Raw genomic sequence first — 18,534 nt, 5'->3', positions numbered from 1 at the left:
GAAAGTCCAGGATTCAATCCTTAGTAGCAGACCTCCTACCAGCAACCTGGTAGCTACTAGACTCCATAGAGGGGAGCCTCAGAAGTTGGTATGTGCCAGCAAAGTAATCAGTTCATCATCTCTGAGGCTAGAGGGGAGAGAATGCCATTGATAGTGAGCACTGTCAACTTTGGTTGCAGTTCCATGGGAATCTGCCTTGAAAGCTCCAGTGATCACAATTTTCAGTACAATTCTGTGCACAAGCAAACTCTGCGGACACACTTCCAGGTATCCGGGGATAATAAGAGCTGTTGGCAGAATAGATGCCACCTTTTGCAGGAGGTCTTGCGAGACCCGACTTATAACTCCACAAGTTTAAAAAGACCTCTCTAAAGAAGTAGCCAAGTGGTGGTTGTCAGCCTTTCTATTTAAGTGAGAGTATGATTGATGTGGGCTAACAACCCCCACAATGCAATGAATCCTGGGGTTTAGTAGTTTTAAATACTGGTTTTTGCCCTGGAAGTTGTTTTTGTGTGTGGTTGTTTGCATTGCTTTTTTGTCACTCGTATTTGCATCATATGATATGTTGATTGCATTTATGAATCGCTCTGCCTCAAACAGTGAAGAAGAGAAAAGCAACTAAAACCACATCATCACTCAAAGCAATTCCCAAAGTCAACGAATGCATAAAATAACTGTCCTTAAAGACCCACAATTACTGTTCAGGGCAAACATCAAACAAATGTAAAGTGATGCATGTCAAGGCAAAAAAATCCTAGCTTCGCATTTATGCTCACGGGTTCTGAATTGATGGTGACTGACCAGACAATACCTTGGAGGTGTGTGGCAGCTGTGAAACAAATTTCATGCTGAGCGCTGTTAGGAAAGGAACTGAAACCTACCACTTTTTACACAAATCTATAGTGTGAGGACCACATTTGGAATACTAGGTACGGTTCTGGTCACCTCGACTCGAAAAGGCCATTGGAGAGTTGGAAAAGGTTAAGAAAAGGGCAACCAAAATTATGAAGGGATGAAGTGACTCCCCACAAGGAAAGGTAGCAATGCTTGGGACTTTAGAGAAAAGGCAAGACCGGTGACATGATAGAAGTTTATAAAGCTGCATGGCATAGAGAAAGTGGATAGAGGAAAGTTTGTCACTCCTTTCCCAGGTCACTGTCAATGAAGATTCAGGACAGGTAACAGCAAAGACTTCCTCACACAGTGCGTAAACTATGGAACTCCCTCCTACAGGAGGCAGCGATGACCACCAACTCAGGTGGCTGTAAAATAAGGCTGGGCAACTTCATGGAGGACAAGGCTGCCAATGGCTACTAGCCTGCCATGATGGCCATCCTCTACCTCTGCATTTGGAGGCAGCAAAGCTTCTGTGTGCTAGTTGCTGGAAAGCACAGGAAGGGAGAAGGTTCTGCTCGCAGTTTCCCACAGGCATCTATCTATCTGGCTGGCCACTGCAAGAGCAGGATGCTGCGCTGGGGGCAGTGCCCTATAGAGGCCCCTAGGCAATTGAAATCTCACAAATCATTTCCTAATCCTTGATTGTAATTTTATTTCGAGCAGTGTCAGATTTACGTATAAGCTAAACAAGCTATAGCTTAGGGCCCCACTCTTGCCCCCCCCATATACTTCTTCTCAATTGTCTTTCACTATTAATATACTACTTCTTAAGTGAATTCCAGTTCAACAATTACTTTGATAAAATACATGTTTTGTTATGTGCAAATGGCTTTAGATACCTATTAGGTCCATAAATTACCATATAGCATATATTCAACACAAAAAATAGCGACAATTTGTTGTTGACAAAGGACAGCTGGACACATAAAGGGCTCCATTCAGTAGCTTAGGGCCTCATCAAACCTAAATGCGGCCCTGATTTCGAGATCAAATCTATATTATTTTGAGCCGTTATTGCAAGGCCCTTAAGACAGTGCCTTCCCTGCTTCTCTGGGTATCTGGCACTGGCGAGAAGGCCCTCCGCTCTCATTTTTCAATGCGCAAAGCGCTCACCGCTCAGAGAGGCCCGCGCGCTTTGGAGAGCTCACTTGGCGACGTTGCCTTGCGCGCCGCGGCGCCTCGAAGCAGCAGAGCAGGCGGGAGGGAAAGAGGCGGGTCAGGATTTCCCCCTCCTGGCCCTGCCTTCCCTTCCGGCCCGCCTCTCCCCACGTGCGTCCGCCTCCCTCGATCTCCAGCCACCATGCTGCTCGCGCGCGCCCTGCGCTCCGCCGCCGCCCTCTCCGCCGTGGCGCGCCGCCCGATCCAGCCCCGGCCGCTGCTGCCCTTGCAGCCCAGCTCGGCGGCGCCTCCCGGCCCGGCCTTCGCCTTCGCCCCCGCCGTCTCCCGGCCCTTCACCCGCTCGCTGTGGGTGCTGCGCGGCGCCGGCCAAGGCCCCAGCCGCCTCCTCCTCCGGCCGGGCTCGCCTTCCGTCTCCTGCGCCTGCGGCGGCCTCCACACCGATGGTGAGCGACGCGCGGAGGGAAGGGGGAAGAAGGTCGCTCGCAAGGAACGCAGGGCTCCGGGCGGCGCTTACTCGCGAGGAAGCCCCGCTGGGGATCGCGTCCGAGGAAAAAGACGGCCGCGATCCTCCTCCTAGCGAGCTTTAGTCCTGGGAAAAGTGCTTGGGGGTTGGGCTGCGAGCCAAGGCGGGCTTGCTCGCGAAGAATCCCCCTCGGCATCGGGCTGCTCGCGAGTAAACGTGTGCCTGCCATTCAAGAGCAGGCAGGCTTTGAAAAAAATAGTAATAATAACGGGTATGGGTTCATCCTCATTCTCTCTCCCCCCCCCCCCCCGCAAGCGGGATTGAGCAGTTACTGAATTTCCATCCCACATTTTTTCTTCCCGGAGCTCAAGGTCTGTGGTTTTCTCCCTCCGCATTTATTCCCCACAACTCCCCAAGGAGATAGGTTAGACTGAGAGGCAGTGACTGGCCCCAAGGTCACACCCTTGAGCTGCATGGCCGAGCCCTGGGGTCTTCCCAATCCGACACTAACCATTGGCTCTCTGCAAGTGTTTAAATTACCTGATTTGATAAAAGGATTAGGAGCTGGGAAGATGTTTGAGGGCAGAGGCCTGAACAGGGTCAGGCAGGAAGGGAAGGAGCACGTGTTTCCTCACTCCAAAAGAAAATCTGGCAGTTCAGTTCCATAAATGCTTACTCAAAAGGTAAGACTCATTTAGTCCAGGGGGACTTACTCCCAGGTAAACATGCAGAGGACTTGGGCCTCATTGTATCTCTAGTAATAGTTCTGAAAAGCGCCTACAGCCATGGCTTAGATGGATCCCATGTCTGGCTTCCTCAGAGTAGACCCACTATTAGTCACGGCCTTTGATTTCAGTGAGATTACTCTGATTGTGTTGGATGCAACCCAATATTCATGGAAATAAGTCGAGTTGAAAATGGGGATTTGAGTAAATGCTTAGCAGGTTTGTAGGGTTGTACAAAAACAGTAAAGTTTTTTAGCTCTGAAGTTTTGGTTTGCATAATAAGTGCTGTGGGGTACAGTGGTACCTCGCAAGACGAATGCCTCGTAAGACAAAAAAAGCGCAAGACGAAAGGGTTTTTTGTTTTTTGAGTTGCTTTGCAAGACGATTTTCCCTATGGGCTTGCTTCGCAAGACGAAAACGTCTTGTGAGTTTGTTTCCTTTTTCTTACAACCGTTAATACCCAGGGAATCCGCGCTCTGCAAGACGAAAAAATCGCAAGACGAAACAACTCGCGGAACGAATTAATTTCGTCTTGCGAGGCACCACTGTACTTGTATTAGCTGCTGCTAGTTATTTGGAATAAAAAAAATCACTTAAACTCAAAGATTCAAATAATGTGTGCATATAAAGTCAGCTTAAAAGTATTTACTTATTGGATGTGCCAGAAATAATAATGATGTTGGTGATGATGGTGACAGCATTTAATAATGATAATAACATTTCTTCCAAATCACTCCTTAACAGTTTTAGGACATGGACCAGCATTTGCCATTATTCATGCCCACTGTCAAAATGTTATACAGTGGTACCTCTGGATACGAACGGGATCCATTCCAGAGCCCCGTTTGCATCCAGAAGCAAACGTAACTAGCGAAGGCACGTCTGCATATGCGTGTGTCGCTTTTCACCGCTTCTGCACATGCGCGTGACGTCATTTTGAGTGCATGCGCGAGCGGTGAAACCCGGAAGTAACACGCTCCGTTACTTCCAGGTTGCTGCAGAGCGCAACTTGAATGTGCTCAACATGAAGCATATTCAACCCAAGGTATGACTGTACTTCAAGCTCCTTGGAGCGCAGACCCGGTGACGCTGCCAAAATTATTCAACAGCACTGCAAATTCCTTTCTTAATGGCTTGAGAGTGATGCTTTGTGTATCAATCACGAGTTTTTGGTTTGTGGTGTCAGAGAGGGAAGAAAACCTGTTATTTTCCACCCCCCAACCTGCAGGTGACAAAGCTTTTGCAGAGTTCCTCACGGATGAAATCAAAGAAGAGAAGAAAATCCAGAAGCACAAGTCCCTCCCCAAGATGTCCGGAGGGTGGGAGCTGGACGTGCACGGCACAGAGGCCAAGCTAGTGCGGAAGGTAGCTGGTGAAACGTAAGCGTGCAAGGAATTTTCACAGAGGGCCTAAAAAGGACAGCTGGGGTGGGGTGGAATAACCCAGAAGCTGAGCTGCAAGTCCCATCATCCTTGGCCACACTTGCTGGGGCTGATGGGAGTTGTAGTTCAGCAGCAACTGGAGGCCCAAAGCTTCCCAGCCTGTGGAGTAGAACACTAGGCTGCTCTGTCTTGATCTCTGCTTGCTGATTGCGGGTCCACTGTCTTGCAGGGTCACCGTTTCGTTCAACATTAACAACAGCATCCCGCCGAGCTTCGACGAGGCTCAGGAAGGGCAGAAGCCAGATGAGCAAGAGGTAAACGAGGAAGAATCCTTCTCTAAGGGAGGCACCAGAGTTAACTCTAAATCGTCTCTGGTAAATGAGCCACCATAGATGCTAGAGAGCTGTGAAAATACGTGCCCCGGGCGTTTGCCCATTTTCTATCTGAAACCAAAGGGCCGCGTTGGTCGCCAGGTGTGAATTTTTTTCCCAGCTCTCCTATCCCACTATTGGGTGGGTCGTGTCCAGAGTAGCAGCAGCCATGACCTCCCTTCTTGCTGTTGCTAGCAGAGCATCCTTTGGCCACTGTTACTTCAGAGGCCCACACAGGTGTTTGTTTCTCTTCTCTAGCCTGAACTCACATCGACCCCAAACTTCGTTGTAGAAGTCACTAAAGACGACACCAAGCAGACGCTTGTGCTGGATTGCCACTATCCTGAGGATGAGGTGGGTGTTGTTTTCGAAATGAAAGTGTGGGGCCATGTGGCCCTGCCCCCTTTTCTGGCCCTTGGGGGCCTTTCCCAAGGCCATGCTATTCCCTGGCCCCTGCTGCATGTCCCCCTCAGGTGTTTTAGGCCTGGCTGGAATATTATTATTTATTGCATTTATATCCCATCTTTTTCTCGCAAGGAGCTCAAGTGGGTGTACATGGTTCACCCCTCCTCATTTAAACCTCACAACAACCCTGTGAGGGAGGTTAGGCTGAGAGCCACGGGCCCAAGGTCACCCAATGAGCTTCATGGCCGAGTGGGGATTTGAACCCTGGTCTCCCAGGTTCTAGTCTGAGACGCTAACCAGTACACCACACTGGCTCCTTGAACTCTGATCCCACCTCTTGCTAGCCTGGAGGGAGGATAGAAAGTGGTGTGTGAGTTTATAAACTAACCTACCTGAAAAAATTAATATTTACATGTGTTGCTCCGCCCACATTCGCTCCTGGCCCCACCCACCATGCCATGTGGCCCTCAGAAGATTGCCCAGAAGGGAATGTGGCCCTTACTCTGGAAGAAGCTTCTCTACCCCTACAGTACAGTAAACCAGCTTTCTTCATCAGCCTGCCTGCCATCCAGATGTTTTCTATATCCCAACTCTACATCATCCCTCACCATTGGCCATGCTGGCTCAGGTGGATCCAAGTTGGGGTCCAGAACATCTGGAAGGCCCCAGGCTGAGAAAATGTATTTACTACAGGGATGGGAAGCCTGCCTCGGGTACCACACAATACCTGTTCTGCATTTGTAAGAAATCCATCTCGTAATGTGTCAGCACCCGCACTTTGGAACTCCCTGCCTATTGACATCAGGCAGGCGTCTTCACTGTGCTCTTTCTGGTGCCTGATAAAAACATGACTGACTGACTGACTGACTGACTGACTGACTGATTGACTGATTGATTGTATATACTGCCCTATACCCACAGGTCTCAGGGTGGTTCACAGAATAAAATCAAAATATAAAACCACAAAATACATAATCAAAACCAAACCCAATCAGCATAATCAGCAGCAACCCAATAACTCTCACATTTTAAAAGAGGTTTTTAAAAGGCATTTTTGTTTAGGGAGATGTTTAGAAAGTTGACCCCAGTTTTAATCTGCTTTTGGTCTATTGCTACCTTAACATTTGGAAAGCCTCAAATTATTGTTCCATTTTTCTTACTGATAATTTTATTGTTTTATCTTTTTTGTGAACTGCTTTGAGGTTGTTTTTTTTACAATCGAAGTGGCGTATAAATTTTATTAAATAAATGAATAGGAAAAACCCCCAGCTATTGGGGGGTAGGAGTCTCAGTGAAATCTGGATCAGGTCCGTGGGGAGAACTGTCATACGGCATGGAAGGGAAGCCCTATGTCATGCACTTTGGGGGAGCAGTGAGAGTGCTTCTGCCAGGCCCACAGGTTGGAGGGAAGGGTTTTCTTGGGGGGGGGGTGGCTTAGCATCCCACAATTGGACCTTGTTTAGCTGCTCTGCATCTACCAGCATACCCCCCCCCCCCAAAAAAGCTTAATACAGAACTATCTTAAAGCCACCCACCACTTTATTTTTCATTTCTGCCAACTGGGTTGTTTCTAACCACCCCCTTTAAAAAACGAATCAGGTTGCTCCTGGCGAAGAAGAAGACAGCGACATCTTCTCTATCCGAGAGGTCAGCTTCCAGCCCACCGGAGACTCAGAATGGAGAGACAATAATTACACCCTCAACACGGACTCTCTCGATTGGGTAGGAGCAGCTGTATAACTAGGGTACATGCGCTTGGGTGGTGCTCTTATTTTGCACGACTGTATTTTCGGTTTTACGGAAACACAGATTAGTCTGGCTGCAAGCTTGCCTATCAAACCTGCTAATACGAGTGTGTAAGGAAGTTTGGTGCACTGCAAAGGACCCTTGTGTGCATTTATGAAAGGACATCCACATGTCTTCCTTGACGCCTCTTGGGTATCGTGTTAGAAAGATGCATTATGTCCTGTGCAAGAGCTCAACACTGAATCATGTGGATTTTCCAGAAAAATGTGAAAAGTTCCTGAATCACACAGGTGCACTTGGTTGGGAGCTACACAGAGCTCCCAAGTACATGTTTGTGGCAAACCCAGGTTTACCTAGCAGAAAGGAGTGTAACAGCTATTGCGATTTTGTGACACTCACACTCACTCACTCTCTTCCTAAATCCCATTATATTCCTAGGCTCTGTATGACCACCTGATGGACTTCTTGGCTGACCGAGGGGTAGACAACACATTTGCAGATGAGCTTGTTGACCTCAGCACAGCGCTGGAGCACCGGGAATACATTCGATTCCTCGAAGACCTTAAACTCTTTGTCAAATGCCAGTAGGCTGAGAAGAGTGTCAGGGCTTGTATATTCGGGGGGGGGGGTCCTCAATTTCCATTGCTTTTTTCTTCCCACTGAAGGCTGGACTTTGTTTCCAAACGCTGTGGAATGAGAGTGAGAAATGGGAGCTTCACACGGGGTGTGTGTTAAACATGCATCCTTGGAAGCAGAAGATGTCACTGTTTCAGAACCCTGCAGCGGTCTTGTTCACGACCTGACCGGCGTCATGCAGATCCGCTTCGAAGTTTTTGTAAAACCCTGTAGCCTCCTCTCGCCCTTGGAAGTGTGGTTGGGGTTTCTGGAACAGTTGAAGAAGGAAAAGAAAATGATCTCAAAATAAAACCAGTTGAAGGCTTTTGTCTGTGTAGATTGAACAGTGTTGTTGACTTGTTCGTTGCTTTTTCACCCAGACCTCACCTTAGATGGACAAGCTGTGTGTGTGTGCACATGTACACAGGATGGCTGTGCCACTGCTAACAACCAGCCCCTCTATGAGTTCCAGCCAGGTGTGCTCTAGTTACTCTAGTTAGTAACGCCTTCGTTAGCTTCGTGGGATTATAAAGGCATGCTTCAACACTGTGAGTTGACATACCAAGCTTTAAACTGCACAACACAAAATCAACGGTGCATTTCTGCTTAGTTACATCTGTGGTTTTAACTCTGGTCTCATGTTACATGTTCTTTTAACTTGTTATATTGATTTCTTGTTTTACTCCAGCCTGAAACGGTTTGGTGAAGGGCAGGTTGTGAGTATTCACATTATTGTAAGCGGCAGAGTCAGAAGTGCAGGATCCTGTCATGATAGTTAGTTACATCTTCACAGCTATACCCCCTTCTAAGATTATACAATCCTCTTAAACAATGCTACTTAGGAATACACTGCAATGATGAAAACCGATCTCCACATGTTGCCTTTCAGCTGGATCTACTTTCCGTACACAGACATGGGCAAATGATTTGGAGTGCTCCAATATAATCTTAGTGACCTAAATTGTGTTTCTGCTGAAGTTCCATTGTGCGCAGCAAAGCTTGCACATTCTTGAAACTGGGGCGCCTTGTGTTTTCAGGGTTCCTAAATGCTTAGCTTTGAATCATGCAGAACAATACCTTGATGTTCTTCCTGTGCCCCTTCTGCAGAGTGACCCTAGGAGCCTATCCTCAGGGGACTGACTCCTTTCACTCTGATTGGCTCCAATCAGTACAAAGAGTTGAAAGATTTCTTTTTTGTGGCCAAGAAGCGTCAACCCTTGGCTGGTTCTAGGATGCTGGAGACACACACAGTCCCTGCCGCAGAAATAGTAACGGGTCTTTTGACCTTCCACAACCCTAAACTGCTACACCTCGGAGCAAAACAAAACAAATGTGGTTGGAGTCCGTCCAATGCATAAACAAAACTATTGAATATTTAGGCCAGCAGAGGGCACCAAGGGAATTCTGAAAGTGTTTTTAAATAATACCCTTTTTACAGGCCAAGTTGCATAGAAGCAAGCTTCTGAGCGCCTCGTAACTTGGCACATCCTATTTCAAAGTGAGTGGGAGAAAAGGGTATTTCAGGCTGAGAGCCTATGGGGAGTGTGGTAAAAGCTGAACAGGTATGTCCCTCTGTTTCCAACCTTTTAAATTGCTTTTTAAAAAATAGCTTTGCTTCCCATTGCAAATAACAGGAGGGAAAGATTTAGGCCCAAGTCTCCTCTGTTTGGGGTATGTCAGGAGACCCGGAGATCTTTGGCTCTTTTTCATCCCAGTGGTTTTCCAGGCCCACCCTGGCACATTTCTAATCCACCCCAGAGACTTCTCTTTGTAGCTACCAACATCAAAGCGGCAACCTTGGTAGGGCTAGGGATGTTTCCATGGCCACAGGGAGCAGACATCAGATCTGCAGCATCGGGAAGGGGATTCTGAGTATCCTATGGTCCCTGGGATGCCCTCCATGAGATTGCAGCCTTAAATCTCTCACTACAACTGTCTTGATTTTCTACAAAAAAAAAAAGAGGCCAGAACACATAAGGCAAGTGTGATATAGAATTGGGAGTGGCGAGGGACCCCAAAGGTCATCCGGTCCAATGCAGGAATCTTCTCCAACACGGGGCTAGAACCTACGACCCTAAGAGTCTCAAGCTCTACAGGTTTAAAAGTGCGCCACTCCCTGATGAAATGCCCAAAGGAATCTACATGGGCTTCCATTTCAATCACTTCATCAGACAATTGGTTTATTCCAAGGACTTTTATTGGAATTTCCACCCCCTGACTTTCCATTTTCCAGAGTACAGTACAAAAGCATGCAACCCGCCACCCCACCCCACCCTAAATAGGCTCTCTCTATATTCATGGTACATATTTACAGTGCAGCAATGGTCTCGAATGCCATCGCTGTGTACGACTCATGCTTTCAGTTTTGGGGTTTGTGCATGTACACATAGACATGCACACACCTAGGGAGAAATACAGGTTGGTTTTCACAACAGACACATACACGTCGACAGACAACGGGCCGGTGGCTTGGGTACAAAGCAGGGAAAGTAAGAGATGTGGCAGCGTGGATTTAAATGCTATCCTCTATATGTTCTCGACATCATATTTTGGGGTGTGGGCGTGTGTCTTTATTACAGAGTCTTAAATAAGGCACATGACAACATCAAGAATGTAACTAGCTGAGAAGCGTACACCCGTTTGGAATAAGGGATGTGATCATAGCAGATTTTCTGTAACGGTGACAGCAGTGTGTGATGGCATGCATATCCTAAAAAGCTGAAGTCGCTCCTGAGCCTCAGAGATATGGACAAGTAGGGGGTTATTCTGTTCACTGCCAAAGGATAACTGCACACATGGCAGGAATGCCATTTGCAGACAGTGCTAGTTTACCCAACAGAAGCATAGAATGGTAGAGTTGGGGGGGTCAAGGGTCATCTAGGCCAAGCCGCTACAATGCAGAAATCACAGCAAGTGCTTAGGACACCAGTACAAAAAGAAAAAAGGGGGAAAAAGAATTAGGGAGGGGGGAGAATTTGAACCCGTATGAACCGACCCGGACCCTGCACTCGTCATCAGAGTCCCTTTTCTATGTCCCCCACCCCATAGAACGGGGCCTTTTTTGTTGTAGCTCCCTGATCATGGAATGCTCCCCCCAAAGGGGCTTGCCTGGCACCATCACTACATGCCTTTAGGTGCCAGGCAAAAACATTCCTCTTTAGCCGGGCCTATGGCTATTAAATAATCTATGGCTTGTGAAAGTGTGGGGGAGAGGACTGTTATCATGATGATATTTTATGATTAGGCTGTTTGTCAGTACTCTTTTCATTATGATTTTATCATAGATGTTCTGCAATGTGTTTTTAATGTTGTATACCGCCCTGGGATCTTTTGATAAAGGACGTCATATAAATTGAATTAATAATAATTTGACATTTAAAAAGAAAAGAAAAAAGCATTGAAGCAGCAATCATTTTTCTAACTGGCAATTACTGCTCTGCAAAAACCCTCAGGGAACAACATTTCATGAGAGGCTTGACTTATCTTACCTACCTCTGCAATGTCTAACTTAGATGAGCTGCTTGAGACCTTTGCAATCAGAAAATCCAGAATGTCGCTATCTTAATTTAGGCATGCATACATGTAGGCTCCGCGTCATTAAAAACTTTAGTACAGTTTTAATTTTTAATTACAAGGGTTTTTTTTTTTGAGGGGGTGGAGGGCACCACAATGTTTTCAGTGCTTAGAGCCTCAAAAGGTCTTAAAAGGTAAAGGTAAAGGACCCCTGACAGTTAAGTCCGGTCGCAGATGACTCGGGGGTTGCGGGGTTCATCTTGCTTTACAGGCCGAGGGAGCCGACATTTGTCTGCAGTTTTCCAGGTCATGTGGCCAGCATGACTAAGCCGCTTCTGGCGCAACAGAACACTGAAACCAGAGCAGCGCACGGAAATGCCGTTTACCTTCCCGCCGGAGTGGTACCTATTTTATCTACTTGCACTTTTTTGGGTGTGCTTTCAAACTGCTAGGCTGGCAGGAGCTCCCTGGCCCTATTTGCAGGAACATCCAAGCCCACTCCAATGCTTCAGCGACTGGGACAAATCTGCATTAATCTATGGTCACCGGCAAGAGCAGAAGCTAGAAGCCAGCACCATCCTTGGTTCCAAGTCCCTGGTACAGGGAACCAGGCAGAGGGCCTTCTCGGTGGTGGCACCCTCCCTGTGGAATGCCCTTCCATCAGATGCCAAGGAGATAAGTAACTCTTTTAGAAGACATCTGAAGGCAACCTTGTATAGGGAAGTTTTTAAAGCTTTGATGTTTTCTTACGTTTTTAGACATGTTGGAAGCTGCCCAGAGTGGCTGGGGCAACCCAGTCATAAGAGTGGGGAACCAATAATAAAATTATTATTATTATTATTACTAAGTTTCATCCCAGCTGGGAACTCTCAGCCAAGCCGCCAAATGCCAGCTTTGGAACCAAACTGTAACACTGGGGCAATCAAACAAGCCCATCATACAGGACTATTGTATACATGGAGTGCTGACACTGTATCCATGCTCAATATGATCTAATATCCTGTTGAGTTTCAAGCCCACCAGCCATGCAAGAGGAATTATATTGCCTATTGGCCCACTTACGGTTATAAAGCACACTTTACAGACATCAAATTAATAACTACTTGAACAGGATTAGCAGTAATTCGCGAGGTAGCAATGGATGGTTTGGTGAGGAAATATCAGGAATGGATGACTGACTGACTGCTGCAAGTCTGGAAAACGACAGGATTTGCTGAAGCCAATTTGGGGAGGGTGAAGAACAGCTGGCTATAATTCCCAGAGAGATGGAATACAGCACTGAATGTTGGGAATGATAAATTTGAACGCCAGTCTTACAGAAAGAAAAGGGCGGTCATTCCACAATTCCCAACAAACGTGAAAGATGGGGGCGGAAAAGATGGGACTAGAACGAAACAGGGAGAAACAGGGAAGCAGATTTCAACAGAAACTTCCTGAGGGTTAGAAAATCCTTGAGCATTTCGGTCCCAATTTCTCCCAACATACACATCTTGCAAAGCAATTTTTCTCAGTGCATTTCTGTATGTAGTTCTCTCGCTAATATATGCATCCCTAGGCACACTTTGCACCTAGCCATGTGCATTTTTGACCACATGAGTTAGCGGGAGAACTGCCTTGCAAAATTCAGAGATGTGTGAATTTTGAGAGATGCCTGAGTTTTTGGTTTGCATATTGCTTTGTAGAATGAGATTTTGATACATTTGCCTTGGAATTGGTTGGCGTGGGCGGAAGGGGATGGAAAAGGGGTGGAGGTTTGGTGGGGTTGACCAGAAGAGCAAGGAGGGGTGACAGCTTAGAAAATTTATAAACCACTTCTTGTTGTTTTAAAAAAGCTCCAAGGTCCAGTTATATATAAGACATATTGCTACAGTGTAGATTAAGTAGGTTCTCATTTCAAGTGCAGATTGAATTGAACTGAACTGAATTGAATTGAATGTCTCCTCTCTCACTAGTTGAAGCACAGATGAACTTCCGATCTTCTGCTAGTAAAGCCACTGGTTTTCCTTTTGCTGATTTTTGTGCACCGTCTTTTTGTGAGTCTGATTACTGCTCCTGCTATCATTACTCCCCCCCCCCCACAAAAAACGGAATAAAAGGATTCAAGTTCTAGGGTATCCAGGGGTGCTATTAATGGCTGACCCATTTCTTGCACCTTCCACCCTTTAAAAAAACCCAAAAAAACTTTAATAGGTACAGGCTTGAGTGGCTTCAGAAGGAAGGAAGGAATCAGGTTTGACTCAGTGACTTGGAGAAGATTATCCTTGAGCAAAGTCAAATTGAAATTATTTTGCAAGCAACCTGCCTCCTTTAATCTCTTCCTTCCTTCCTACAGCAAGATGCTTCTGGTCGCTGTAGGACAGGCATAGGCAAACTCAGCCCTCCAGATGTTTAGGGACTACAATTCCCATCATCCCTGACCGCTGGTCCTGTTAGCTAGGGTCATGGGAGTTGTAGTCCCAAAACATCTGGAGGGCCGAGTTTGCCTATGCCTGCTGTAGGATATAGACAAGCCACTGTTCTGATTATCATACAGGCACAGAGCTTCATTCCTCATTATGCATGTGCTTGCAGGAACTTCAGACAGACTCCAAGAGATTTTGCCATGGTCTTTTCATCCTAGGGATGCTTTACTTTGTGCTGATTGTGCATCCAAGATTGATTGGCAATCTTCAGGCCACTAACTACTCTCCCTCCCTGATCTGCATGATCAACATTTCTTGATGCTAGCCAACCCCAGGCTTTGTAGATTGCACAGGGGGCTGATTCCAACCAATCCCACTGCAGGGAATCTACAGAATCAATTCCAGACTCTTATGAAAGTCCACAAGATGACAAGCTCTTACAAGCTCTACCACCAAAGCCCAAGGGCTATGGATGAAGGTAAATGGACATCTTCCAATTTTCTGACTTTGATCCACCTGCTTCCTACAGAACCAGCTGAAGCATGATGGATGTGGGCATAGATGGGAGTGTTTCTGATGCATTCTTTAAACAAAAAGGCACCTGTTTAAAGCACAGGGTTCGCTGAGATATGCTCTTTTGCACAGGGTGGTCAAAAGCTCTCAGGAAGGTGTTTTACACAGGAAAGTTTAAAATACAAAGCAGAAGGGTTTTTTTGCACAAGAGGGTCAATGGTTCAGCCTGGCAATTAGGGAAAAACAGAAACTTAACCAGGACTCTATTCCCCTTCTGATTGCCTAAAAGGTTGCGAGGGGAAGTTTTGTACATAAGTAAAGTTGATAAAGAAATTAGGCTTAAAAAAGAGATCAGAGCTGAAGAAATTATGAGAAAAAAGCTGAAACACAGAGGTAGGAACTAAGAAAGAACTGAAATAAGAACTCTATTGAAGAAAACAGCAGAATCCTGAAGCACAGGGCCAGGATGAAAACCTGCAATGGATCCTGTCTTGAGAAGTTGAACTGAGAAGACTAGAAACCACTGTACTGATGAGTATTTGCTGGGCTAGGGATAGTCTAGAATAGGTCTAACTGGATGTGGTTTATCTCTATTTATATTTGCTTTTGTGGGTATGTACTCAAAGCGCAAAACTAATTAGTTTATTTTTAAAGCATTTTTTCAAAAACTGCTTGACTCGAAACTTGTAAGTAAAGGCATAGTTTGGTTTGGGGAAAAACTGATCTGAAGCTTTGTGATTCACCTGGTGTCAAGGTCTACTTTATATTGGGAGTAGGTTGGGCCAATTAAATTCCGAAAGGTAAAAAGGCTGCTTAATGGAGGCAGCTTAGAACACACCTGTTCCATTATAGCAGGTTGCGTAACAGAAAACATTGGGCTTGAGCAGGCAACCTGGCTGAGAAATTCCGAAACAAAAAATAAATAAATGCCGGGAGCCGGGATGTACATGGGTGGTTCTGAACCAAGCATTCTCTAGCAAAGAACATTTGGTGCACATTCATCGGTCGAATTGCCGTACGTCGCTGACTACATATATCACAACATGAAGCACAACTGGAAGATATGAGGCACATGGTCCAGTATACAACATCAAAATGTCTTACAACGTAAACAGATGTGGGCAGCCAGTTGCCAGAGAACCAGCTCTTCCATGGGCCATTTCTTGTCCCACCAGATGGGACTCCCACCATTTTATCTCTTCGATATGATAGAATCATAGGATTGTAGAGTTGGAAGGGACCCAAAGGGACTTCGAGTCCAACTGCCTGCAAAGCAGGGATCTCTCTCTCTCTCTCTTTTCAAGTCACAAACTTTGGTTGATGAAAACAGCATGGCGTGCAGGACGACACCACTGGATACGATGGTCACGGTAGCAGCAGTTAAGTGATCGGTGTGTGACATGCTGGGGGCTTCAGGATGTGGCCTCATCTTCAGATACGTCGGGCAGGTCAGGATCCTTCAACCCTTCTCGGCTCCCTTGCTTTCTGCGCAAGTTCAAAAGATACACGTTATAAAACCCCACCCATTACAGAAGAAAGCAAGCTGTGTGTGGTAGTCCCTATTGGAGACAGCCGTAGCTCATTCACAGAGCATCTGTTTTGCAGAGAAAAATGGTCCCAGGTTGAGTTTCCATCTTCAGGTAGGGCTAGGAGAAAATCTCCTGCTGAAAGCCCTGGAAAGCCACTGCCAGTCAGTACAAACACTATTAAGCTAGATGGACCAATGGTCTACTCACTCACTCACTTCTCCACTTTGGGAAGGTGTTTTATCACTGGTGGTATGTAAGCTGGAAGCACAGGGGGTGACTACAGTTAGGTAATTTTAGATTCTGGACTTCACGGTCTTATGTACTGCTAAACTGAAATCTGCTCTCCAGTTTCTCAAATATTTTATTCCTCTGCAAAAGACACTGCCATTTTTCTAACCTTGACATTATGCATTTTCCTTTCTGGGAAAGATTTGTCCAGCTCCTTGCAGCCTCCCTGGGTGCCTGCACTTCCTGTGATGGCAATGTGGGCATGCAGGACAGTTGTAGCATACAGACCACTGGTGAGTTAGTTTGTAGAATGGAAGAAAGAACAGTCTAAGAGACCCCCCTGCCCGGTTCAAAAGGGAGGCAAGCAGAACAAAAACGCTTGTTAGAATTTCATGAACATTTTATTTCCCTTTTGATAACTTCCAAGCGCTGATTCTTTTCTTGTTAATTGAGGGGGAATGGTGGGCAGGGCGGTGGAGATGCAGAATAGGCTTTTGGCACAACATTCATCTTACATACCTCCAAACTCTTTAGCAAAGCATTACTTTATTTTCTTTGAAATGTGGTAAGCCACTCCTGCTTCATTTGGGAAGGGGTGTGCGTTCCCTGTTCATTTTCCTGAATGTGAGTCTCTGGAAATCTGCCCCAGAGTCCTTCCCTGATGCTGTCATTAGGCTCAGGACACAAGACTTTAGTCTCCAAGCTGTTTTGCCAAGCTCTCCACCTCCACCTTCTCCCCAGAGCCACATAAGGCGATCTTTTTTTTTTAAAAAAAAGAAAAAATCCATTTCCTGAAAGGGATCAGTTCTCTCTCCCCAATGACAGTGTTTCCCAGGTGATACAGTACAGCTAATTGCCTGAATTAATGAGAAATGCTGCCTGGGAGAGCCAAACGCTGCTCCAATTAACTGGTAATGACACAGGTTCCGGTAACTTCTAGCAGCTTCCGATTTGCAGAGCCATCCAGAAAGGCAACAAATCCTCTCTCCTGTATAGCAGCAGCTCATTTGTTTTTGCAAGGGGAGTCTTCCAGCCACAATGGCTATCTTCTGCCTCCATAGTTAGAGGCAGTAATGCTTCTGAATACAGTGGTACCTCGGGTTAAGTACTTAACTCGTTCTGGAGGTCCATTCTTAACCTGAAACTGTTCTTAACCTGATGCACCACTTTAGCTAATGGGGCCTCCTGCTGCCGCTGCGCCGCCGGGGCATGATTTCTGTTCTCATCCTGAAGCAAAGTTCTTAACCCGAGGTACTATTTCTGGGTTAGCGGAGTCTGTAACCTGAAGCATCTGTAACCTGAAGTGTATGTAACCCGAGGTACCACTGTACCAGTTGCTAGAAACCACAGGAAGGGGAGAGGGCTCTTGCGCTCGGTTCCTGCTTGCCTGGGTGGCCACTGTGAGGGCAGGATGCTGCCACTGGCCTGATTCAGCAGGCTTTCCTTATGTTTTTAGATCAGGCTTCCTCAACCTCGGCCCTCAGGATGTTTTGAGACTACAGTTCCCATCATCCCTGACCACTGGTCCTGCTAGCTAGGGATCACGGGAGTTGTAGGCCAAAAACATCTGGAGGGCCGAGGCTGAGGAAGCCTGTTTTAGATGATGCTAGTAAGGCTGACTCCTGGTAGAATTTTGAAAAGTGCATGGATCCAATGATGACAGAATCCGTTTTTCGACCACTCAACCTCTGAGGAAACCAAATTTTAGGCTGGTGAAGGAGATTCTTGGAAGACTTGTATTCATGGTGGAGGCTCTTTAAGTCTCTTCCCTCCAGAGTCGCTGAGGGGAAACTTAGGCATGCCAGGATGAAGGCTCTGCAATGTTTGGAGTGCTCTGGCATTTAATTTGAATTTCCTTAGCATTGGAGTGGGGCAGCATGGGGTTCTGAGCCGACCTTATTGATTCTGAGGTGCCTAAGGGTTTGTGTGTGTTTGTGACTTTCTTTCCAGGAGATGTTCCTTCAGAACTTTCCCTGACCGCCTGCCCCTTCTGGTCCTAAAAAGGCGCCAAAGAGGGATGAGTTAATCACATGATGCCTTCCCTTGCATTTTGATCGAAGTGTGGGCACCCGGGGAGGCTGCTGAGTGCAGACCACCATTAGCTTGTAGAATGGAAGAAAATAACTCTTCCCAAACACCTCAAAAGCAGTGGAAGGACCCAAAACCCTGCACCCCACCCACAAGAACATCATCAAAATTTCCTCTCCCCTCCTCTCTTCTTATTCTCATTAAATTGAAGGATTGTTGAAGAAAAATGCGGGAGAAGTTTTTCTTCAGCACTACACAGGAAACTTATATGTCATTGGTCCATATAGCTCATTACTGCCTGCACTGATTGGCAATGTCTCTCCCAGCCCTACCTAGAGATGTCATTGGGGATTGAACCCGGGACCTTTTGTGTGAGAAGTAGGTGCCCCACCCACTGAGCTACAGCCCTCCACCTCTCCTGAGGCATCAGTCTGCAAATATAGTTCTCTCTGTTTGGGAAACTCCAGCTTAGTGTTCCATTTGCCTCGGGCTGTATTTCCAGGACTTGTTTTGGTCCACAGCTCTCTTGTTAACCTTGAGTTGCCCACAACGCAGAGGCTGCATCAATAGAAGTTTTTAAAAATAAAGGAAGGGGGGG

The 18,534-nt window shown here is 46.5% G+C and overlaps 2 protein-coding genes and 1 long non-coding RNA gene across 4 annotated transcripts in view; 2 read left to right on the top strand and 1 right to left on the bottom strand.

The window, feature by feature from the left end:
* The first annotated feature begins 2,166 nt into the window (after nucleotides 1-2,166).
* On the top strand, nucleotides 2,167-8,067 carry C1QBP (complement C1q binding protein). The gene is made up of 6 exons (XM_081843624.1): nucleotides 2,167-2,459; nucleotides 4,433-4,583; nucleotides 4,816-4,900; nucleotides 5,216-5,311; nucleotides 6,962-7,084; nucleotides 7,547-8,067. Exons 1-6 carry the CDS (start codon nucleotides 2,198-2,200, stop codon nucleotides 7,694-7,696), a joined length of 867 nt encoding a protein of 288 aa, XP_081699750.1. The 5' UTR covers nucleotides 2,167-2,197; the 3' UTR covers nucleotides 7,697-8,067.
* A 5,352-nt stretch (nucleotides 8,068-13,419) lies between these two features.
* Nucleotides 13,420-15,045, top strand: LOC309331444. Its single transcript, XR_014151842.1, has 2 exons — nucleotides 13,420-14,306; nucleotides 14,345-15,045. It is a non-coding gene; the product is annotated as an uncharacterized lncRNA (long non-coding RNA).
* A 111-nt stretch (nucleotides 15,046-15,156) lies between these two features.
* The window catches only part of CAMKK1 (calcium/calmodulin dependent protein kinase kinase 1), a 79,826-nt gene continuing 76,448 nt past the window's right edge, over nucleotides 15,157-18,534 (bottom strand). For both annotated transcript variants that reach the window (XM_081843533.1, XM_081843534.1), the window contains exon 16: nucleotides 15,157-15,636. In XM_081843533.1, coding sequence (XP_081699659.1) covers nucleotides 15,564-15,636 — 73 coding nt within the window. In that variant the 3' untranslated portion in view covers nucleotides 15,157-15,563. The remainder of the gene's footprint in view (nucleotides 15,637-18,534) is intronic.

The sequence above is a fragment of the Podarcis erhardii genome (assembly GCF_964252035.2).
Source record: "Podarcis erhardii genome assembly, chromosome: 16".
NCBI lineage: Eukaryota > Metazoa > Chordata > Lepidosauria > Squamata > Lacertidae > Podarcis > Podarcis erhardii.
This window is presented reverse-complemented; position numbering and strand designations above follow the sequence as displayed.

Excerpts from the sequence above, each read along its gene's own strand:
- C1QBP (XM_081843624.1), top strand. The coding sequence starts at position 2,198 with ATGCTGCTCGCGCGCGCCCTGCGCTCCGCCGCCGCCCTCTCCGCCGTG. Across the intron at positions 4,584-4,815 it reads CGGAAGGTAGCTGGTGAAAC|GGTCACCGTTTCGTTCAACA; the intron begins GTAAGCGTGCAA and ends ACTGTCTTGCAG. Across the intron at positions 7,085-7,546 it reads ACACGGACTCTCTCGATTGG|GCTCTGTATGACCACCTGAT; the intron begins GTAGGAGCAGCT and ends TTATATTCCTAG.